Source organism: Hippocampus zosterae, chromosome 15 (genome assembly GCF_025434085.1).
Source record: "Hippocampus zosterae strain Florida chromosome 15, ASM2543408v3, whole genome shotgun sequence".
NCBI lineage: Eukaryota > Metazoa > Chordata > Actinopteri > Syngnathiformes > Syngnathidae > Hippocampus > Hippocampus zosterae.
In genome coordinates, this window is record NC_067465.1 from 9,776,277 (window position 1) to 9,800,384 (window position 24,108).

The 24,108-nt window shown below is 44.6% G+C and overlaps 3 protein-coding genes and 1 long non-coding RNA gene across 4 annotated transcripts; 2 read left to right on the forward strand and 2 right to left on the reverse strand.

Annotated features, from left to right (window-relative positions):
- Positions 1-5,049: 5,049 nt before the first annotated feature.
- pitrm1 (pitrilysin metallopeptidase 1) lies at positions 5,050-15,113 on the forward strand. The gene is made up of 26 exons (XM_052087361.1): positions 5,050-5,349; positions 5,781-5,889; positions 6,057-6,163; positions 6,256-6,407; positions 6,518-6,632; positions 6,695-6,791; positions 6,875-7,035; positions 7,915-8,041; positions 8,118-8,206; positions 8,503-8,631; positions 8,711-8,824; positions 8,979-9,075; positions 9,150-9,284; positions 9,557-9,695; positions 10,285-10,401; positions 10,722-10,851; positions 11,723-11,843; positions 11,919-12,161; positions 12,260-12,360; positions 12,433-12,553; positions 12,633-12,683; positions 13,367-13,479; positions 13,592-13,717; positions 14,119-14,264; positions 14,387-14,489; positions 14,920-15,113. The coding sequence occupies exons 1-26, from the start codon at positions 5,303-5,305 to the stop codon at positions 15,011-15,013; spliced, it is 3,084 nt and encodes a 1,027-aa protein (XP_051943321.1). The 5' UTR covers positions 5,050-5,302; the 3' UTR covers positions 15,014-15,113.
- Positions 15,114-16,488: 1,375 nt separating this feature from the next.
- Positions 16,489-17,367, reverse strand: LOC127617017 (gap junction gamma-2 protein-like). Its single transcript, XM_052088880.1, has 2 exons — positions 17,310-17,367; positions 16,489-17,225 (listed from the first exon to the last, which is right to left on the reverse strand). The coding sequence occupies exons 1-2, from the start codon at positions 17,365-17,367 to the stop codon at positions 16,489-16,491; spliced, it is 795 nt and encodes a 264-aa protein (XP_051944840.1).
- A 477-nt stretch (positions 17,368-17,844) lies between these two features.
- LOC127616059 (uncharacterized) lies at positions 17,845-21,039 on the forward strand. The gene is made up of 3 exons (XR_007967030.1): positions 17,845-18,828; positions 18,989-19,624; positions 20,926-21,039. It is a non-coding gene; the product is annotated as an uncharacterized LOC127616059 (long non-coding RNA).
- On the reverse strand, positions 18,297-23,450 carry LOC127616026 (cyclin-Y-like). Its single transcript, XM_052087442.1, has 10 exons — positions 23,154-23,450; positions 22,269-22,343; positions 21,538-21,572; positions 21,363-21,460; positions 21,238-21,273; positions 21,119-21,176; positions 20,923-21,045; positions 19,464-19,630; positions 19,024-19,186; positions 18,297-18,413 (listed from the first exon to the last, which is right to left on the reverse strand). The coding sequence occupies exons 1-10, from the start codon at positions 23,302-23,304 to the stop codon at positions 18,297-18,299; spliced, it is 1,023 nt and encodes a 340-aa protein (XP_051943402.1). The 5' UTR covers positions 23,305-23,450.
- Positions 23,451-24,108: the final 658 nt, after the last annotated feature.

Sequence of the window (24,108 nt, forward strand, 5' to 3'; positions counted from 1 at the left end):
TTGTAAAAAGAAGTGAGCTATTGTACAACAAAATAACTGAACTTTGCTTTTGCGTTTGTGGGAAGGTGTCATTCAGCAACAACAACAACAAAAAAATCCCCACCAAAATCTGGAGGATCAAAATGAAAATCCTCCACGTTCTCAATCCAGATGCCCTCCCGATATGAGCCGGTTCTCTAAATTAACGGCCAGGTTTCACAGTAAACACACTTTGCCACGACGCTTCGTTTAGGTCCTACGCCCTAATTGGCCCCGCGGGTGAGGAGGTAAGGAGGGGCGAGAAGGCCGACGACGAGGGTTGGAGGCAAATGGGCTGCTGCCGGCCAATTTCCATATACAATGTGCACTTAATGAAAAGAATGAAGCAAAAAGAAGCTTCCAGTCACCCCGATGAGCTAATAGCTGCACAAATAGCTGATTTAAGAGCCTTCTGGGACTTCAAACCTCCAAGCAAATGAATATTTAATATCCTAAAGGTATTAATTAGACTCCTAATAATGCATTTTAGTGTGAAATATCTCCAAACAGCAGTTCCACATTCATCATCATGATTATTATCGTTGTTCACGGAAATATAATATAATGCCTCGACGTAGCTCTAATGGAGTCATCCTGCATGTTGGAACACAAGGGGGTCTCCCTTAAGCCCCCCAAGTCCCCGAATCAATCTCCATGCACGCACTCCAATGTGGCGATTTTCACATGCACCAACATTTACGCTCTCTCAATGAGGAGGAACGACAGAGGGAGGAGGCGGTCGAACGATCGTCAAGCCAGAACAGCGACATTTACTCTGCTGTCATTGGCCGCTCGGCGCGGTAGCCCCTGAATTGGTCACCAGCCAATCACAGAGCACACATAGAGGAACAACCATTCGCGCTCACCCTCGCACCGACGGACAATTTAGAGCAGGGGTGCCCAACCGATGACGATCGACCGGTAGCCCGCGAACTGGTCCCAAGTCGATCGCCTGGGTTTTAAGGGATATGGATTTAAAAAAAAAAGATGAGCTGTACATCTGTGTGTGTGTTAATATTCTATATTTTTGTGTTAGTGCACACTGCACCCTAAGCATCCTCTCAGTTTCACTTTCACAAAAAAAAAGTATAAAAAAAAAATAATATAACAAAGCGGGCGGCCCGGTAGACCAGTGGTTAGCACGTCGGCTTCACAGTGCAGTGGTACCGGGTTCGATTCCAGCTCCGGCCTCCCTGTGTGGAGTTTGCATGTTCTCCCCGGGCCTGCGTGGGTTTTCTCCGGGTGCTCCGGTTTCCTCCCACATTCCAAAAACATGCGTGGCAGACTGATTGAACACTCTAAATTGTCCCTAGGTGTGAGTGTGAGTGCGAATGGTTGTTCGTTTCTGTGTGCCCTGCGATTGGCTGGCAACCGATTCAGGGTGTCCCCCGCCTACTGCCCAAAGACAGCTGGGATAGGCTCCAGCACCCCCCGCGACCCTAGTGAGGATCAAGCGGCTCGGAAGATGAATGAATGAATGAATATAACAAAGCAGGTAACCGTTAACCTTAGTGCGGCATGTGACCTGCATCACCGGAAGTGGTTAGCAGTCTGCAATTGCAGCTTGCGATCACAGCTGTTGCCCTATAACTCTGTTTTTTCTAATTATCCTCCTTCAAAGTTTATTCCATCTGCAATTCGCCGATGGCACTGGCAAAGAATGGGAGTCTGAAGTGCCAGGATTTTTAAAACGATACAGGTGTGTGACAATAGGGGCGTTGTTGCTCTGAAGACGCTGCCAAAGTGCGTCCCATGCCGCCATGTCAGGTAGGCGCTGATTCCTTTTTACAAACACCCAAGATCTTGTATCGACTTTATATTTCTGTTTCGTTCATGTTCGGGGCTGTTATGGCTGTTCCTCATGATGGCGCGTGTGTGTGTGTGTGTGCGTGGCCGTGCGGTGGCGGGTCGATCGCAGGAGGTCGGCTGCTTGAAAAGTTGATTTTCGATCATAAAACGTTGGGCACCCTTGATTTCGACTGTTCCATTAACCTGCCATGCATGTTTTTGGAAAGTGGGAGGAAAACGGAATACCCGGAGAAAACCCACGCAGTCACGAGGGGAACATGCAAACTCCCCACAGGAAGCCCTGAACCAGAATCGAACCATGCACCTCTGCATTGTGCGGTCGACGTGCTAACCGGTCACTCACCGTGCCGGATTTGTGCACTATGTGACTGTGACATATGTGTGCATACCATCATGTGGCATATGATATATTATGTGTTATAACGCATATATCATGTGAACTGCCAGCTGACCTTTGATTGGCCGTCGTTGTCCCCCCCCCATTCATTTCTATCGAGCCAATCATCTATTTGCCTTCCCGGTCTTGTCCAATCTGTGTCCCGTCTCATTAGCACTGCTTTTATTCCTCTCTGCGGTCTCATTGATTTTACCATAAAATCTTTTGTTCAACTGGCATTTTAAGTGCCTCCAGCCTCTGGAAACTGTGTTTTCCGAACTGTTTTCCTCCAGGTCGGCCGCTGTCATCTACAATATCTCAGCATGAAATATGTGCGGAGTGGTGTCGGTCCTGAGGAGGGGGGGGGGGGGGGGGGAAACGTCAGCTTCCAGTCAACTGTCATTCCCCCCATAAAAAAAGCTGTGTAAAAAAAAAGCTGCAAAGACAACGCAAGGTTTTGTGGTTTTTGTTTTCCGTCCGACACTGACGAATGGCTTATGCCTGCGTCTGGACAGTGCAGACCTTTATAAAATCCGGTGGATTTACCTGCAGGAAATAGCACTCAAAGCACAACAATGCTTGACCCACCAAATGGCCTATCCATCTTGAGGCTGTTACATACACTACACCAAATAAAAGACTGATTCAAGGAGGAAATTTACTTTTCAATTTTTGTATCGCAGTATATTCGTCCCTCTTATCGTAGACAAAAATCCGTGTTTTATTATTCATACGTATTTTAAAGATTTATACAGAATACCAATACAAAATATGCACGTGAGGCAGGGCGGTACCTAAATTCAAAAATTTGCGGATGGGAGTGCAAACCGCTGCATAAATATAATCCTTGATAGGATGAGGCGTCCTGATCAGCTGGGGAATAGACCGGCCCTTCCGGAAAATCCAGACCTTTTGACAGAATTCCCGGTGGCCACTATGCCACTGATGTGAGGTATACTCCAAAGTATTACTTAGGGTCGCCATCCACCCTTTTGAGCCCTCCTGAAATTTGCCCCACGGTGATGTCACAAGTCTGAAATTACCGTATATAAACCCGGCTCAAATTTATTGTCTACACTTGATCAGCTCGGCTGGACAAAGCGCCGTCATGTCATAGCCGCAAGGTAAGCAGAGAAGCAGCGTCAGCACAGATTTAATATTCCGCTTCCTCTGGTAGAAACAAGCAATGGTATCCATCCGACTTGTTCTCATTCATTTGAGAGCCAAGGTTGCCAAGACAGAGATGTCCCTAAAATGAGCTAGTTTCAACACAGCAAGAAATATGCTTTCAAACTGTTGCCAGTCATTCTGGAGCTTCAGGCACTGCGTGCCACAGCCATTTTATTAAGACTGCCTTTCGGGAAAAAAATGAATCATATCGGATGTCTCCTTTAAAAGAAATTCAAATGTCATTTAGACAGACTTGACTATACCTGCAAGTAATGTTAAGTGTATTGTAATGATGCCATCAGTTTGAGGTAACCCCCCCCCCAAAAAAAAAAAACAGTGACATTTCCAACCAGAATTCAATTTATTTCTCCTATTATGTGAAAGCGCCATGCAGACTTTTTGCTGATAATGACCCAACAGACTGGAGGCAGCAAAGAGTCGAAGTCTCTCGCTTTCTATTCACGCCGCTGGGAAAAAACTCTCCCACTCTGTCAGTGAGAACACAAGGAAGACATGCAAAGAGAGAGAGAGAGGATCTTCTTGTCAGCAGTCTAAGATGTTACTGGAGGCTCCATCTAGACGGAGAACTTGCTTGGAATGAGTGTGCAGTCAGAGCATGTTAGGCTCTAATATCATCTCGGAGAGCGGCTTGGCAATTAGCTTGGTGCTAAATGATTAATAACTACAGTACACACGTGTACCACGAGGGGGAATATTGTGTCTTCATCCAAGGTGGATTCCAATACTACATTAGTACACATTCTATTTGAATGAATATGTGGAATACATAGTACAGGGTGTTGTTTTTGTGTGGTCCCTGATGATGTGTAGAAAAGCTGATCATGTGGGCTCATTCAGTGGTCAATTTTATCTGCATATAAAATACTTGAATGTAATTCGGTTATTAATGTTTTATTCATTTTTAAGCAAAGGAGCGCAACTGGAATTGTCCATATGGTATTTGTGAAAATGAGAGCTATATGAAATGATTCAGTGAAAAACTCAGGAAGGATGAAATAAAATGGTTATACAGTGACATCTGGTGGAAATATGGTAAAACTACATTAAATAAACGTTTTTTTAAATGCTGGTATCACCCCGGCGGCCCCGTGCAGAGGTCGTGGGTCCGATCCCGGCTTTTGCCTTCCTATCTGGAATTTGCATTTTCTCCACGGGCCTGCGTGGGTTTTCTCCGGGTACTCCGGGGGGGGGTGAGAACACCTCATTAATATATTTTATACTATTGTTATACCGTCGATTTCAAGTCGTACAGGATAGCGACCCGTATATCGGTGCACTCTCGCTATTTGGTTTTCTCCGGGTACTCCGGGGGGGCTGAGAACACCTCATTAATATATTTTATAATATTGTAGTACCGTCGATTTCAAGTCGTACAGGATAGCGACCAGTATATCGGTGCACTTTCGCTTATTGGAACTTCAACACAGAGAAAAAAAATATATAATATAATATAATATAATACAATATAATATAATATAATATATATATTTCCTGTTTTTTTTTAATTAACTCTGTCGAGCAAAACTGGCGTCACCGAAATTTATCCAATCAAGTGTTGCCATTCTTGATCATTGGCCAATCACAAGCGGGGATATTGTTGGGTCATTCGCAAACGTCAAATAGCGGCACCGTAGATTTGTATTAGTACTGGATAGAGACGACAAGCGAGAAGAATTAAATACCTGCGTTGAGAAGTTTTGAGATCTGCACTCAAATATTGGTCACTCATACCAGCATGGCCGCGCCGTTTCTGAAGTCGTATGGCATGAGAGGACACAAGATGCTGTGATGCAACTTGTCTGACATAATCGTATTATATCGTGACAAGTGTGTACATTGGAGCCCAACGCGGACTTCGCAGTCGTTGATGAGCGCATAACATAATTTAACAACATAATTTACCTCGCCATGTTTCGCCAGACGAAGGCGGTGGTCGAGAAACTTCGACATGTCCGGTAAGATAGCTAGCATTCGCTACCTACAGTCAAAATAACCCATGGACAGTGACAGTGACACTATCTTAGTTTAGCGGCACCGTGGCCAAGGTTTAAAAATAAAGGTCGCTAGTTTGATACACAATTGAAGAGAATAGTTGAGGGGATTTTGCTAAATACAATCAGTAGTTGTGTTTCTGAACACTTAACCTACATTCTTGGAGATGAAAACTGTAATTTCACTGTGTCCCTAAAGTAGATACTTGAGCCAATCAACTCTCAGAAAGCAGCACCAAGCTTGAACCCAGAAGATAATAGATTCGTTTTGAGAACTGTTACTAATAATCAGGTTCCGCGTATTGTAGGGAGTATTTGAATCAATGGTTAATATTCTGCATACTGTTAATTTGAAAATACACTCAGGTTTATTTGACCTTTTCCCTTTAACCTAGTTCAAGGGGCCTGCATCTTTCATGGAGACAGAGGAGCACTGCAGCAGCAGAAAAGAAGGCCCTTCAATACACAGCCGGGCAACAAATGCATGGATTTACAGTTAAAGAGGTACAATGGATCTTTTTTTTTTTTTTGGTACAATCACTCAGTCAGAGCGGAGCTAAACGTTCATTTCAAACAAAGATGGATCAATTTGATCGATTAACATGACCGGTTGCTTTTTAAGTCATACTGTATCTAAATCAAAATTAAATGTCATTGTCTTTTTCCTGGAGGTTGTGGCAGTGCCTGACTTGTTCCTCACTGCCATCAAGTTGACTCACGACACAACAGGAGCTCAGTACCTGCACGCGGCCAGAGATGATCCCAACAATCTCTTCAGGTTGCTAAAAATAATAAAATAATACAATACCATATGTTCTCTACGTGAAGTTGCTCCAATAATATGCATTGCTGGTCTTTCTGCCTTTTCAGTGTGCAGTTCCGGACCACCCCTATGGACAGCACAGGGGTCCCTCATATCCTGGAGCACACCGTGCTGTGTGGGTCCCAAAAGTATCCGTGCCGAGATCCATTCTTCAAAATGCTCAACAGGTCCCTATCCACCTTCATGAATGCCTTCACAGGTACATATTGAAGCCCTCATTGACAGTTCGAACAAATATGGCGAAGCAATGACCCGCACCCTGTTTAATAAACTCAACATTTAAAGTGACCATTGTCTCCTTGCCAACAGCCAGCGACTACACCATGTATCCATTCTCCACGCAGAATGCAAAAGACTTCCAGAATCTTCTTTCTGTCTACTTGGATGCCGTCTTCTTCCCGTGCTTGCGGGAGCAGGATTTCTGGTACGTTTTTTTGTTTGTTTTTGGTATCTTCTCCTGTGGCGTCACAAGCGAGAACTTTCCAGGCAGGAGGGCTGGAGGCTGGAAAACGAAGACCCAACCGATGCCAGCTCGCCTCTGGTCTTCAAAGGTGTGGTCTTCAACGAGATGAAAGGGGCTTTTGTGAGTCCAAATCCTCTTTCTTAATGTCAAATCGAAACCACCAGAGTTGAAACTTGAGATTGTTCGTTTTTGCTTCTTGGCAGTCGGACAACGAGCGTCTGTACGCTCAGCACCTCCAGAACAAACTTTATCCTGACCACACATACTCGGTGGTGTCCGGCGGAGAGCCGCTAGCCATTCCCAACCTCAGTTGGGAGCAGCTCAAGCATTTCCACGCCACGCACTACCACCCAAGTAATGCCAGGTAACACACACATTGCCGGTGGGGGAGGGCAGGATGCAGTTAGTAGCCACTGAGGGCTGTGTTAAAGCGAATAGTAAAAAGCAGGGATGAGGTTGTTAAATTTAGCACCAATATTCACTCTTCTTGAAAGCACTTATTGCCAACATCAAGGTTGTTGTGTGAAAGGGCACACAGTTTCAGCCATATGACAGCGTTTTTGGGGTTGTGTTTGAAAGGCAGATGAGTTTTGTTTCGGGTCTCAGTGTGACACGTACATTTTTTTTTTTTTTTTTTGTGCATGAAGGGCACAGATGCCACGTGACTTATTGCCAAGACTCAAATCTTTTGCAAACCTGTATCAAGGTGCATCATACTGCGCTTTCCAATTTGTGCGTAAAAGGCACAGGCAGGTAAATGCCACGTGTCACGTTTTGTGGACACCTGCGTTAAAGGGGTTTGCGTGAAATTTTCTCAGCCTGTTTCCCATTTGAAAGAGACTGTGTGAAATATAGTGATTCTTATTTAAAACAAAAAAACACAATTTCCACCTTTTTATTCTCCATTTGGCTGTTCTGTATCAATGGCACCAAAGATTGGAATGCAAAGTTCAAAATGAATATCTTAGACTCGTATGTAAAGCACCTACAGTCCCTGACACACAGGCATCTCTCATCCTACTTGGAAAATTTAATTTTAGAAATTTGAAGAATGTCACGTTTACTTCCACCTTTTCTCCAATACCTGACACACGTAACAGCCACCTGGGAAAAACTGTATTTAGATCGATGTGTGAAAGGGGTTGAGAAAGTTGTACAATTTGCTAAGGATCCACTGCATGCGCCTCCTATTTGTGCCTCCGAACCTTTGTCCATTACATGTTTCCTCCACTATGTCGCTCAGGTTCTTCACGTATGGTGATCTTCCTCTGGAGCAACACCTGAAGCAGATTGACCAGGAGGCGCTGTCCAAGTTTCAACGCATCCACCCCAACACTCAAGTCCCGTCTCAACCGCACTGGACCGGCCCGGTTAGCTCTATAAATAATTGTGAGGATGCTAAATGTAAAATAACACGGTTTTAAGATATTTATTGCCAATGTTCAGAGGGAAGAGCACGTCACCTGCAGTCCCGACGCAATGGCTCCCGACGCCACGCGACAGAACACGCTGTGTGTCAGCTACCTGCTGGGAGAGTAAGACAACACATTTTTCTATCGCGTCATATTTTTTTATACAGATGGTTCATTTGGAGTCATTCATCAATAGAAAAAAAACCAAGAAAAAGGTGCCTTTATTTGCTATCATAGTGACTCTGATTATCACATTTGATTATTTTTTTGTTTTTTCAAGTTCCCAGGTTTGTCGCCCAAAATCTCTTTCAATTTAAAAGCATAGTTTGCTCTTTTAAATGTGTGTCATGTCGGTGGCGTTGAATTATCAAACCCGAAATTGAGATGTGAAATTTAGCCCGTAAAATCTTCCTCCGCAGCATCACCGACACCTTCGAAGCCTTCACCCTCAGCCTGCTGTCTTCTCTGATGACATCCGGTCCCAACGCTCCCTTCTACAAAGCTCTCATCGAACCCAAAATCGGAACAGACTTCTCCTCCGTGGTCGGGTGAGACGGGCGGGAGGAGGAAGAAGAAGAAAGTTGAAATTGGGAGTGACGTTTCCGCATTGTGTTTTGTGTTCCGCAGGTACGACGGCAGCACCAAGGAGGCGTCGTTCAGCATCGGCCTGCAGGGGATGGCCGAGGACGACGCGGAGAGAGTCAAGAACATCATACACCGGACCATCGATGACATCATCCAGTAAGTCCGAATGGGGGATGGATCATTATTCTCATCATGGGCCACAACGTAGTGATGGTTTCTCTCAGAAGGCCGCTCTGACTCCGGCACTAATATATAATCCTCTCATCATATTCGTTATTCCTCATTTTTTAATATTTCTGCTCTTCATTAGGACCGGTTTCGAGGACGAGAGGATCGAGGCGCTCCTGCACAAGATCGAGATCCAAATGAAGCACCAGTCCACCAACTTTGGCCTCTCCTTGGCTTCGGTGAGCACATGCTGACGCAGACGTTTCAGAGGCCGGTGATTTTGTTTTTGTTGACCCGGAGCCCGCTTGTGTAGTACATCGCATCTTCGTGGAACCACGACGGCGACCCGGTGGAGCTTCTGCAGATCAGCAACAGCGTCCTTAAGTTTAGACAGGCCCTGCGAGAGAACCCGCGTTTCCTCCAGGACAAAGTCCAACACTACTTTAAGGTCTGTGAGGGTGGCACCGCCCATTATGCGTCCGGTTGGATGATAAAACCTGATATGAAAAATATTTTTTAATTGGGATTTCCAGTTTTGAGCAGGATTTCTCCTTTGCTTACAGTTTAAGAACATGACCAGAAGTTGGGTTTTTTTTCCCATTTCTGGGATTTGGGGGTGGGGGGCCTGAGCAATAAATGTGGAAAGTCAGTTCAATCATCCAGCCTTAATTACAGAACTAAGTGCTATCACATCATTTCTCAAGTCTTTCTCTCATCCAGGAGAACACCCACAGACTCACCCTCTCCATGAGTCCCGACGACTCCTACCTGGACAAGCAGGCCTCCGCCGAAGAGCGCATCCTCCAGGAGAAGATTAGCGCTCTGTCTGACAGCGACAAGAAGGACATTTACGAGAATGGTGCTGACAATCACTCACAAATGGGATTTCTGAAGGCCACAAAGGGCCTTCATACTTTGGCTTCCAAGTGCCTCAACTTGTGATTTAAAAAAAAAAAATTACCAGTTACCATCCGTCACTTTTTGTGGTTTTGTTATTTTTCTCCGTTTTGTATTGCAAACCAAAATTTAAGTTGGAGTGAGCTTCAGATTCATTGCCGCTCGAGTTAATTGACAACAAAAAATTGAGATAAGAAAACCTTTATTTGTCTCACAATGGGCAAAGTCCCAAATGAAATAATAAATGAAGCCTCTTGGATACTGTCGTGCCCTGGCATCACGGCAAGGAGAGCCGCTGTCACTGATGCATTTTCTGCCTTTGTTTGAAAGGGATCCAAGTGCACAAACACTCGCAACTCACTCCTAGATGCTCACATGCCGACTTCAGATCGCGACCGTGAAGACAAACACGAATCAAAAATGCGGAGGATTGCAGGGCAATTTGAAATGAATGGCATTTGAATTAATTTCTGTGGGGAAAAATCGATTTGATTTGATGAGTTCATTGAGTTATTAGACATTCACGTGGCAACCGTGTCCTCTTTGTTCAGGTCTTCAGCTGCTGGACGCTCAAAGCAAAACACAGGACGCATCATGTCTGCCCGCACTCAAAGTGTCCGACATAGCGCCCACCATCCCCATCACTCCTGTACACATGACCGAAGCAGGTACCACACCACATTTAAGGCCTTCCTAAACCTGGGTTGTTATTTTATTTGACATATTATTGTACCCCTGTGCTATCTACCTGTTTGTTTACTTTATTTCATGAAACTCAAGTTTGATATATAAGGGGCTAAATCCACTCGTTCCCTGCCTCCATTACTTTTTCTAACATTGACTTTCTGTGGGTTTCTCATTGGCTGAAATGCTCAGAGTTTTCCATAATATACCCCCTTTGATTATCCTGAAAAATACCCCCAATTTAATCTTCAGTTGTGACTATTGTGCTATTTTATTTATTTATTTTTTGTCTTCTCACGCACAGACGGTGTTCCGCTTCAGCTGTGCGAGCAGCCCACCAACGGCTTAGTGTACTTCCGGGCCATGTGCAGCCTCAACACACTGCCCGAGGACCTGAAGCTTTATGTGCCGCTCTTTTGCAGCGTCATCACCAAGTCAGTCCCAACTTCACACCCACTGATGCTCACTCTTAGTCAGGCTCGCCCATTCATTGATTTTACGTACAGGTGGGGGCGGTGGAGGGAGTAGTATGTTTTTGTTGAACATTGACAGCTGGGATAGGCTCCAGCACCCCCCGCGACCCTAGTGAGGATCAAGCGGTTAGGAAGATGAATGAATTAACTAACTTGGGGGGGGGGGGGGGGGGGGATACAATTTTTAAAAAATTGTTGATTTAAAAAAAAGAAGAAAAAGACAGTACTTTTTTTTAACCTTTTAACTCATTCAGCACCAGCCAATTCTGGACCAAGTCTGAAAAGACATTTAAAAACGTCTTTGGGACTGAATGACTTCAAAAAACTCGATTCATTCATTCATTTTCTGATCCGCTTTATCCGCACAACGGTTGTGGGGGTGCTGGAGCGTATGCCAGCCGTCTTCAGGCAGTAGGCGGGGGACACCCTGAACTGGTTGCCAGCCAATAGCAGGGCACGCAGAGACGAACAACCATTCGCACTCACACTCACACTCACACCTAGGGACAAATTAGAGTGTTCAATCAGCCTGCCATGCATGTTTTCGGAATGTGGGAGGAAACTGCAGTACCCGGAGAAAACCCACGCAGGCACGGGGACCACATGCAAACTCCACACAGGGAGGCCAGAGCTGGGATTGAATCCAATACCTCTGCACTGTGAGGCCGCTTAAGAAAACTCTATGAGAGAAAAAATATTTTAGGAGTACTTATATTTGTGTACCTTTTAATCAATATCTGTGAAAAAAAATTCTGACATTTTAAGTCCAGACATGCTTTTTATTAGCCCTTCAACCTCCTTGTTTTTTTGTTTTTGTTTTTGGTGTGTTCAGGTTGGGCAGTGGCTCTATGGACTATCGTCAGCAGGCCCAACAGATGGACTTGAGGACTGGCGGCATGTCCGTGTCCACCCAAGTCATCCCTGACTGCACTCACATGGACATGTTCGAGCAGGTTCGCTTCACTTTGGCTGCCCTGATCCGTAATCGCACAACACACATGACGTTGCAGCCCCATCCCCTCTTTCAGGGCGTCCTTCTGTCCTCCTCCTGCTTGGAGCGGAACCTTCCCCATATGTTCCGGCTGTGGGGGGACATCTTCAACAGCCCCCGTTTTGATGACCAGGAGCGCTTGCGCGTGCTGGTGATGATGTCAGCACAGGAGCTGGCCAACGGGATCTCCGACTCCGGACACGTGTACGCCATGACGCGGGCCGGACACCTCCTGACGCCGGCCGGAGAACTCCTCGAAACATTTGATGGGATGGACCAGGTACCGAAATTGGAGACTTTTGAAGGAATGTCCTTCATCCATGTTTGTTTCTGGTCTTTATTTCACTGCCTTGCTCCGTTGGTTGTTGTGATCCTCAGGTGAAGTTCATGAAGAGGATAGCGGAGATGTCGGACCTGACCCCAGTCCTCCGTATGCTCCCCAGGATCAAAAAGCACCTCCTCAACCCGAACAGCATGAGGTGCCTCTCACCTTCCGACATTCACATTCCTGGGGAGGGGGCGGAACCACCTAATTTTGGCTGTTCCGACAGGTGTGCCATCAACGCCACGCCTCAGCAGACATCCGAATCGGTGGCCCACCTGGAGAGCTTCATGAAGGACGTGGCCGGCAACAGGAAGCGCTTCAAAGCCGTGCGGCCAAATGTCGTCGAGGTAAGAGAGCGACGGACCAGCTTTCATAGTTGAAAAGAGCGTCACGTCATGTTGATGCGCTGTCATGTGCTTCCACTAGAGGCCGCTAGATGTCCGTAACGTCTCTGGAGCCAGCAGGACACTTGTGGCTGTAGGTCTTTGTCCTCTTTGCTTTAAATTACTTCATGACATGAATCCATCTTCCTCACACCTTTTTTAAAAATGGGCCCCCCATAAGCCAGTGTTGTTGTCAACCAAATTTCACGTTGCTATGTCTAATTTCAGTTGACCCACAAACAAATGTCTCAAGGAGCCACATTTTAAAATATTCAAAAAGTTTGCCGTTTTGGCAGTGAAGTTTGATGACTCACTCGTTTTGTAAATGGGAATTGAGGAAATTCAGCCCCCAACACCAATTTAACTTCATGAATTTCGATAAACGAGTCCCATGTGAGAAGCCGAACAAAAAAGTCCCAAGACGCCACGCCTGAAAAAACACACCATGGTTTGAAATTGTCATTTCAGGTTGATTGAAGCCATTAGCAGAAGTCAGAGCCACTTTTGTTTAAAAACATGAAATCTGGCAGCAATCTTCTATGATGAGTGAACCTACAAAAAAATGTGAAGAAGCCATGCCTGAAAAGCAACAGGAAGTGTGCCATTTTGATTTCAAGCAGCCATTTGAGGGTCTTTTTTCCCCCCTTCATGCAATAATTGAGTTTCTAAGCTCTTTCAAAGTGTGTTTTGGTTGATATTTTCTCAACTAGGATGCCCAAATGTGTCACATGACTTTGTCCTCCATATCCTTTACTGTCCTCACTTTCTTTTTCCAAGCATCCAAATTTCCAGCCTTGTCACATGAAGACTTTCATCCAAATGCCATTTCCTGTCAACTTTGTCGGCGAGTCTGTGCGCACGGTCCCCTACAGCCACGAAGACTATGCCAGGTTTTGTGTTGAATGGATAATTTTTTTTCTTTTTTTTTTTTACTCTGCTGACACAATGATCGGAACATGTGTGGGGAATGAGTTTGTAACAACTTCCTTTTTCTGTCGCCAGTCTTTGCGTGTTGGGAAGGATGATGACAGCCAAGTTTCTTCACGGGGAGATCCGAGAAAAGGGCGGGGCCTACGGTGGTGGAGCCAGAATGGGTGGAGGCGGCCTGTTCTCGTTTTACTCTTACAGGTGCTCAAAATGCTCGATTCGCTTGAATGCTGACAGTCAATTCAACTGAATGAGAATATTTGGTTAAAAAAATAAGTCAAACAGTAGTTCAAGAAAAATACCCCCAGAAATTGTTGATGTTGGAAGAATATGAGATAAAACTACAATATTAGTGTATTAACAAAATTACAAACATTTATTTAGATACAGAAATATCACACAAAACAAGACAGAAATATTTGTCAAAAAAATTACACAAAAATTGTTTAGACTAAAATACCAGCATTTTAGAGAAGAAAACGATATTAGAAAAGAAAATACAAGCATGTCTGTCAAAATAGACACCAAAATCCTCATTCAATAAAATACATTTGAGTGATGCAGTTAGCATGAATTCGCCTTCTTTGCGTGTGTGTCAAAAGGGATCCAAACTCGGTCCAGACGCTCTCCGCGTTTAGCAAAGGTGTCAACTGGGTCAAGTCGGCCAAGTTCACCCAGCAGGACATCGACGAAGCCAAGCTCTCCGTTTTCTCTACCGTCGACTCGCCTGTGGCGCCTTCGAGCAAAGGTAACAAATGCCGCTCGTGATGGCCCATTTTGACGCATCTGGTTGTTGTGGAAAAGCGCATCGGCTCTTGACACAGGCACGTAGAGTACTGAATGTTTTTTTTTATTTTGTTTTTGATGCAGGAATGTCAGTATTCCTGAGCGGAATCAATGACGAAATGAAGCAGCGGCACCGCGAGCGACTCTTTGACGTCACCCGGGAAAACCTGCTGGACGTGGCTGAGAGGTTCGAGCTCGATACGTCACTCCCACCCCTAAAAAAAAAAGAAATCCCGTCTGTAATATTGTACTTTATAAAGTAAATACATATACACTGATGTTACTATTAAATAAAATGCAAACAACGTAACAGTTTTTGACACACCTTTCTGCTTCAATGGACATTGTGCTGCTCTCCTTATGGTGTGCGCTTCTTGGCCACCCTGGGGCGCGATCACAGATATACACAGAGACAGTCAATTCTTTTTTTTTTCTCACAGAATAAGGAATGTAGCGCTTTGAGTATTGTTACATTGAATCGATATTTACCTCTAAAGGGTTCAAATATAAATACAACTGAACATTTAATTATCACCCATTGAGAAACATACGAGTAGATCATCCTCCCAAAAAATCTTCTGCATTATGACAATGGTGCCTGTTTGCCTTTTTTGCAGGTACCTGAGTGTCGGCAACAAGACGTGCGGCGTTTCCATCCTGGGCCCGGAGAACGATGTGATCAAGAAAGATCCATCATGGGTGGTAAAATAAGAAACCATAAGTGACTTGTATGTGAAAACATTCTGTACATATTTATGCAACAGGACGAATAAATTATCATGTTTGAATAGAAAAAGTAGTCCACAAAGTAGCATGGTGGCCAAGGTGACATGTTTCTGAAATGCGGCGCGTGTTATTTGCGTCTGGGTTCGGCTTCAGTTTACCTTCACGGTTTGTTTGTTTGGTTGAATGACAACACTTTGCTGGTGTTTTGTTTCTCCTCGCCTTGGTTGCCCCAAATACCACCGAAGGACAAGGTGAGAAATTTGCAGTCACATTCTGAGTTTGCATAACCGAGTTAAATATACTGCGGGAGGCTTCTAAAATAATACTTGTTCAGCATATCAAATTTGCCCACCCACAAAGTGTGTAACAAAACAACCAGACCATTCTTTAGTGATTGGAATATTTTGGAAAAAGCTTCTGATTATGACAACTATTATGGTGTCAAAAGCGTAAAGATAGAGTGTTAGCAGTATTAGCGTATTTGCCACACTGCTACACGAATTGATTAGTGTAATTCATCAGCTCGATGATGAAATGCTGCATCCACATATTACAAAGGAATGAAAACTCCCACTGGCGCTCGCTTTCAGTGAAGGTACAGCGTTACTTTAACCCTTTAATCAAGTGGGCCGAACCATTAAAATTATACCATACTCTGCTATAAATAGCCAAAATATCACATCTTTCCTTTGTTTTGGTATAGTGAAGCACAAGAACATTAGGAAAATGTTGAAATTGAATGAACATATATCTTTTACAAAACATTTACAAAACAACACCTTAGATTTCCCTTAGACAAATGTGCAATTTCTTTGATCATTCACATATATCCATTGCGACTGATCCCACTGATTGTACAAAGGCACACAATTTTTAACAATTGGTATTGAAAAATGTAGTGACGCATTTTAAGATTAAACTAGATTTATAAAGAAAGGAATTTTTCAACCATTTACACGTGCATGTAAAATCTAAATTTAATCCCTGCCTACTTTACACTTTACAAACTAAGGACATAATAGTGTCATCAATCAATCAATCAATCGCATTTGATTAAAACGTCTCTCCATGTCTTTTATAAAAAAATGTTCACTTTTAATTTATCCTGCGGGCCTGATCGAACCTCCTCGGGGGCCGGTTCCGCCCCGCGGGCGGCATATTTGACAACCCTGCTCTAACCCTTTCGGTACTACAGTGGACAGCTTATCATGTCATCAGGTTACAGGGTACATGAAAGGGTTAATATGAATAATAATACTACTAAGATTGTAAAGTTCCACTCAGGAAGACGACAGCCAAGCACGTAAATTGCCTCCAACAGTTAATGTTGCTTTTGTCAACGTCGCAGGTATGCTGAGATGATTGGCAGGTGGCAAATAGGTGTGACTTCTGAATCATCTTGCTTGAAAAGGAACAATCTGAAGCAAAAACCAGAATCCCCAAATGCCCCCAAGTGTTTTTTAGACCCACTGCCGCTTGTCTTGAAGAGATCGATTGACACCAGGTGCGGTCCGCACCACTTTTTTATCGTAGAGGCGTCCATGTCCGCTCCTGGAGCTCCTACTGGGAATAGTCCTCGCTATCAGGAGCCTGTCTGCTTGTACTGTCGCCGTGTGAATGTTGCTTTGCTCCTCTTTGCTTATCCTCTTTGCCTTCATCCTCCTTTTCCTTCTCGTGACTGAATTCGCTGAACCGGCCAAGTCCAGCAGGCTGAGAAGAATCGACAGGAAGGCCAGCGCCAACATCAGGCGTAGCATGAGCGTTTTCTCCGTGGGCCGGGAGACGTAGCATTCCACCCCCGAGCTGCAGGGGGCCTCGTAGCACATCACACTCTTCGGGAACGACGTGCCGAACAGTAAGAACTGGCCCGCGGCGAACATTACTTCCACAAGGATGCGCAGGACGATTGCGCAGACAGAAAAACGGCGGAAGCTCCGCGTACGCCACTCGGGCGCAGCATTGCTTTTGTGGGCAACGTAAATCAAGAAGAGAATTTGGGGGAAGCCGAGGAAGATGAGCTGGAAAAGCCACAGGCGGAAAAGGGAGACTGGGGCAAAGACATCCAAGCAAATGTTGGAGCAGCCGGGCTGGAGGGTGTTGCACACAAAGTGGTCGTGCTCGTCTCCGAACAGGCTGAGGGCAGCCGGCCACAGCACCAGGCCGCGACCCAACACCAGCAGCAGCCACCACGCCTTCCCTAAAGATGAGCGCAAAATGTGGACACTTCATTCGGTACGCCACGGCATGGAAAATGCCTGGCTTGAGACTTCATGAAACTCGCCGAAGAAGGACATGTTGTGGCCGATGCCAATGAAGATTACATCGCAGAGCGTCCCCATGGCTTCTCAAGGACCCACAAAAACACATGCGAGAAACTTCCTTGAACGGCCTCACGCCACCGCCAACTGCTAACCTGCTCGCGTTTGTGTACCGAGGCCGACACGAGCTCCTGTGTGTGACTATTCTTACCTCTGCTGCCGTCTTCAAAGCATTGTTGGGATGACAAGCTGTCAAAGCTCCTCGGAAGGGGGGAGGTCCATAAATGTACTTTTTATACAGGCGCATAGTATATTCATGTGCACAAAATTGGATGGCGACAAGAATTGAAACGTGATGAAGATATGGAGCTCGGACAAAGGTATCGGGGCTATCAAGGACATCAAGTACAACTTTATTCTCAAATGTGCATACGGCACAGATGAAATTTCTTCCCTCTCGAGACAACATGCAACAAGAGGAGCCGCTGCGGGTGCCCGCGCCGCCATCAAAAGAAAAGTGATGAATAATGAAAACGAAATAATAAAGCAAAAAAAATTTTGATGATAAATATTTCTATCTTGTTTTCAAAGAAAATGATGGACATTTTCGGGGTATTTGAGCATCTCCAAAAATGAGCTTGAAACGAAAGAAAAGTTACTGAACAAAAGTATTCACGCAGATGGGAAGCGAAAAATGTGTGGAGACTGACGGAGGAAATGAAAGGTGAAGACTTTAGATATGCAAATTTGGTAGCAAAGTTACATGGGTGAAACCCTAATTCCTTGGAGGAGGTCATAGAAACTAAACACTAGAAGTGACGTCTCTTATGTTCTTATTCAACTCACAGTGAAAAATAAGCCAGTAGAAAGTTGAGCTTTTCTCAGTTGTACATTCTGTAGAAAAACTTAAATACAAAAAGGAATCAATTTTTTTAAAAAAGAAATCTAGGCAGAGTCTACGAGTTGCATGTCCAAGGCATCTCGACCACCTGTCCATCAATGAGATGGAATTATGAGAGGATGGCAGGAACCCACACATCTCCGTCCAGGTGGTCCATGCTGGCCGAGCGCTTCCTGGAAGCTCGCCGTGCGTCCTTGAAGGTGACGTCGCTCAGTCTGGAAATAGCCTGAAGACATAAAAGGTTCTTCTTGTTTTCCCTGTTCTTCAAAATTAACTTCCTTGACTTCATAAAAGGAAAAAAAAAACAGGAACTTAGTTTGATCAGGCGTTGGAAAATAGGAATGCCGGGATCCAGCTCGTCTGTAAATCTGTATTCAAGAATACAGTTTAACGGTGCACACAGTTCCTAAAGGAACATATCAGATCATTTTCATCCACTCATTGTAGTCCGACTGTTGGATGATCATCCATGTGGTCATCACACAACACACGGAACAACAAGGCCGCCATGACCGAGTTTGCAGGATGCAGGACTCCCAAAGCTCATCCGGGAGTATGTGAGAGAAACCGGGCTCGACCTCGACAGAATGTAAACCAAGGATGGCGGGATGACCTGCATTCCCTTTGGAGCGAGACTGCATGTAAGGAAATCTATAGATTGTGAAGACGGCATTTTAGCTTTTGACAATAACTCCAAGCAACTCCAAGGCATGTTATTAGTAAGTCATTGGTGTTGTTGTGTTATTAATGTATTATTACTGTGTTATTAATGTCTTATTTGTTGTCACATTTTCTACTTAGATGATAGCAGGCAACAGTTGGCGCAAAGGACGTACCTCCAGCTTTTGGGCTTTGTGGTGGCTGAGGGCCTCCAGCGGGATGCTGAGGTCATTGGCCTCGGAGAGCGAGCGCAGGTCAAAGTAATACTTGACGTAAACACTTGAAGGCACGTTGATGTTGAACTGCACAAGTTCCAGGAAGTGTCGTTCCAGACGGTTCCTGTAGGACATCGCATCAGAGGAATTTTTATACGGTGAGCATTATAATTCACAACAAAGTCTGCCAAAAAAGATTGTGTCATAATGAAATATTATTACTTGCTGTCATTTGTTGGTGGAAAACCAGAAGAAACGCATTTCTTTCTACTGACCATCAATGATGACTACTTTGATACGGTGATGCATTTTGAGACATCGTATAGTCAGTATACAAGGTACAAGCCAGCAACAGGGGAGTTCATTCTGAACCATTCGCGACGCAGCTTCTGAAGACATACATGTCGACCACAGTCATGTCTTTGAGGATGTGACAGTAGTCCACGTTCCACACGGCGTGGTCGTCCCACACTTTGGATGCCAGCAGGGCGGCACCCAGCACCATTCGTCTCCACGTCGCAGGACTCATGGAGACCTCTGCGTACGTCAGAAGCCTCTCCAGGTACACCTGTCATGCGAAACGCTCAACCTCATTTGCCAGAATTTGTACTTAAGTTGTGTAAAAGTTGGGACACATTGTCAGGTGGGACAGGACATGTGTATACCTGGTACAGGACGTTTTGATGTGATTTTTGTGTACATTTGGTTGCATTTTGATGCGTTAGTTGCGGTATACAGTGCACTCCGCTTAATAGAACACCGGTTAATAGAGTAATCCGCTTAATAGAGCAAAAGGCTCTGGAACGGATTTGCCTAATGCAATTTCCTATAAAGATACTCCGCTTAGTAGAACAGATCTCCGCTTAATAGAACAGGCCGTAAGCAATGATCATTGTAAACCAGTGGTTTTCGAAGTGTAGCTATCGCGATACTGTACCACTATCGCGAGAAAACGCGGTAGTTCTAGCCGTATACAGTAACAGGTAGCACGCGTCACTCCACACGCACGTCACAATGGCTTCAACTTCATTCAAGAGACGAGGGCTATCACCTGCGGATAAGAAGGACATACTCAGACGATACGATGCATTGCCGGATTCTCAGAAGGTACGCCCGCGGTTTCCAGGACTTCCCTCTTATCCAGCGCATTGAGAGGGAAGTCAACCGCAAAATTACGGACTCCTGTTTCCAGACAAAAGTAACGAAATTTTTCTCGTGATTTGAGATGTTTGACTGAAGTTGATTAAAGTTGTTGTTTTGTTGTTTGATTAAAGATATGGACGTCCACAGTCGAAATATCTCTTCTAACTCGTCAGGGGTTTTTCTGCGTGCATAACTTGGTCGTCGACGTGTCTGAAGGTGTACCTAATAAAGTGTCTCCGGTTAATAGAAACTCCGCTTAGTAGAACAGAAGCGCTTCGGCCCAATGGTGTTCTATTAAGCGGAGTGCACTGTATTATACAGAACCTTAATTAGCGGGACAACGTGTGACGTTAAATTGCGCTACACTGCATGACGAATGTTGCATTGCGTTACGTTACATGGCATGACATGCCGTTGCAATGTGGCAGTTTGCTCTATGGTACATTGCTTTACGAAAGATTTGCTGTGCGTTACGATATGTTACTAGCGGTGCGTAACATTGTGGTGCGGTGTGTTACGAAATGATACGTTGTCTTACGAAAAGGGAACATTGTTGTTTGTTGATGCGTTTCGAGACATTCTTAGTGCATTTAGAAAACAATGACCTTTGCTAAGATGTGATATTTTAAAAATGGTTGTGGAACACTCGTTGTACTTTGGTTATGGTAAAACAAATGTGAACAGTTTAAAGGTGCAACAGTCGCTTTGGTTCCTCACCAGCATGACAATGGCGCACTCGGACCTGAGCTGTGCGGCGCAGAACAGCGTGCGGATAAAGCGGTAAACCTGCCTCGGTTCTGGGTCCCGATGGTTACAATCGGCAGGTACCTGGTGTGATCTCTGTGGCCCAAAAGAATTGCAGCTGAAGGCAAGAAAACAAAACAAAAAAAAGAAAACGAGGTGGACTTCCCACCGAGAGTGGGTGAAGCCTCTCATCAAAAATGTCCAGAAGCGGCGTTTCGTTGTCATCCCTGCAGGGAGACGGTCAATCAATCAATCAGTGACATCCAAGACATATCTTCAACCGCTCACCTGTTTTTTATGTGGTAGTAAATTGCCAGTGCTACACTGTGAATTAAAAAAAAAAAGAATATTACTTGAGCATATTATTCTGCTCCATTCCGACTTGAAAATGTTCAGCTTTGTGATGAGTTTACCATTTGATGGTGTATTTGAGGTGAGGCCTGCTTACTGTGTTCTCATCAAGAAAGATTGTGGAGCAGGAGCTGTATTTCCACTTGCTGGTCGGGCGGCGCTAACATGCACACGCGGACAGGGACTGTCATTAGCGGGCCGAAAAAAAGTGATTGACAGATGAGAGCGCTAACTCACGTAGCGGATGAAGTGGATCTTTTGTCTTTCTCGCACTGCAAAACACACACACGCAAAAAAAAAAAAAAAACAGTTGATAGCACTGCGCCATTTGAGCTTGAGGACTGTGGGGGATTGAGTACTACGCACTATATATATATATATATATATATATATATAACCTCCAGTGTTGTCCAACATTAGCTTACAATGCTAGCTTGAACGTGCTCAGACAAACCTAGCTTTCAATGATAGCTTTTGAAGTTGACGTCTTCTGTTAGCTCCTGAAGTTAGCTTCCCATCTTACATCCGATGTTAAAGCTGAGGAATGCCAACATTACCTGTCAAACTTTAGCTCCAACTTTAGTTTCAAGATTAATGCTAACGTTAGCTTTGGAGGTTTCTTCAGTGATAGCTTTCAAAATTAGCTTCCCATGCTAGGGTTGGAAGTAATGTCGCACATGGTTTGTCGCAGTACATTACGTTTGGTTACATTGCAGTATGTTACGATGAGGGACAATATGTTACGTTGCGGAGTGAAACGTTACATTGTGTTGTGTTGCATGCCGAAATGTTACAGCACATTATATAACCGGACACGTAATATATTACATTACACTGCTGTACATTAAGGTATAATACAGTATCTCTCTGGTATGTTACATTACATGTTACGATGTGTAATGAAAAGTTACATTGCAGTGTATAATTAGTCATTTATACATGAAATTTTTGAAAGCAAATGACTTCACCATCGTTCATGGATTTGGTGAGGAACATCGTGCAGCTCTGTGGATGATCTGCCGGACTCAACATCAAGTCCAATTCTGGAGACACACGATTGCATTAGAAACTCGATCATCAACCAAGAGCGAATCTTGATCTAATCTCGATCTGGAGGGAACCTGACATCTGTTACGGTTTTTCTCCCAGTTTTATTCACTGGGACGTTTTTTGAAGAAGGATTAACACCCTCGATCATGAGGTTTGAAATCTTGAATGAATGCAGTTCTAATGTGTAAGGATGGATTTGCTTGAATGACTGCACACCTTTTTTCCAGGTAGCTTGAAAGAGGACGAAAGAGGAGACGCTGGTGAATAATCTATGGACAACACAACACCCTGCCTGCCTGCCTCCTCCGAAAGCAACGATTGTATTCTAGCTTGGGCCCTTCTGCTTGTTGCCTTTTTTTTTTTGTCTTCACAGAGTCAAAATGTTGGCAAGAAGTAGCTGGTCCTCACAAGAAAACACTCACACATGAAACTTTGTCAAAATGAGAGCAATCACAAGGCGGCCTTGTCGGACCCGAGTAACCCAAGTGGCTGTTCCTGGATCTGCCCCTCGTGGAGGTCCGATAGAGGTTCTTCCGATAAAACCCAGTGTACAATGTCAGATGTTGGAGTAGGTTTTTACTGACAATTTTTTTGTAGTCACATTTTAAATTGTCTCGAAAGAGCTTCCAAAATGTGTGTTGTATACCAGTGTAGGTAATACATGAAGAATGTATAGTGGATATTGTCGATCAAGGTATACAATATCCACTACACATTCCCCATGTATTGACGGAATAGAGATATTCAGTCAACTTTGTTTCTTTCGCCTTCTTGCTCATTGAGGAGTGCTGAGTTCACGTTACCGTCCATGTTCTCGATGTCACTGATGTGTTGCAGGTTGTTTTGAATTCTCTCCTCCTGCGCCAGGTTCAGTTTCGGTTCGGCGCGGTCCTCTCCCAGTCTGGAGTGGACTTTCGGGGTGGCGGGGACGCAGCATGAGGTCGTGCTGCCCATCCTGGACTCCTCCGGGACGCCCCAGCCTCACAGCCCACTTGCACGTGCACCGTTTAAGCCCCACCTGGGATGAATGTTGAGCCGCCGCTAGGCTAGCCTTCATTGTGAAATGAGACAAGACAAGACAATATGTTTTCCGAGGTCTCAGTAATACTCGGTGGAGTATGACAACATTGGGGTGAAATCGTGTTTTTTAATTAAATGCACTATCGCGCTGTTCAATTAGCAGCCAAAATTGCGACATCTGTCGATGACTTGAAGACGGTGCTCCATACAAGCTTGGAAACTTCCGCAAAATTTTCAGCAGCCAATCATATTGCAGCGGGCGGGGCCTGTATGACTTCCGCCGCCCATCTACTTCCGTACACTGTTTTTCTTTCCATCATAAGCGCTCAGATTCATCTTTTTTTTTAATCATGAACGTACTGCGGCCTCCACACAGGCCGCCCAAAACGACTTTGAGACATTGCGACATCATTTGTGTCCGGATATCATGGCCTCAGTGCTCATTGATGCTTAGCTTAGCTTAGCTCGCTAGCCGCTAACAAAGAGAAGCACAGGAAACATCGTCAAAGCAGAGCTCATGTGCGAATTATCGGGGATTCTTGTGTGAAAATGTGTGCAACACTGACACCAAAGTACGAGGACGTTTGCGGAATAAAAGTAGAAAGCGAGCAACATCTTCAATTGCTAGGTGATGTTTGCAAGCAGCCGCGAATTGTGCTGCACACAGGTTTGTACATTTCTTATTCTCACCTGTTTGATAATTAACTGCTTTCTAACATTATGCTGGAAATGTTTGTC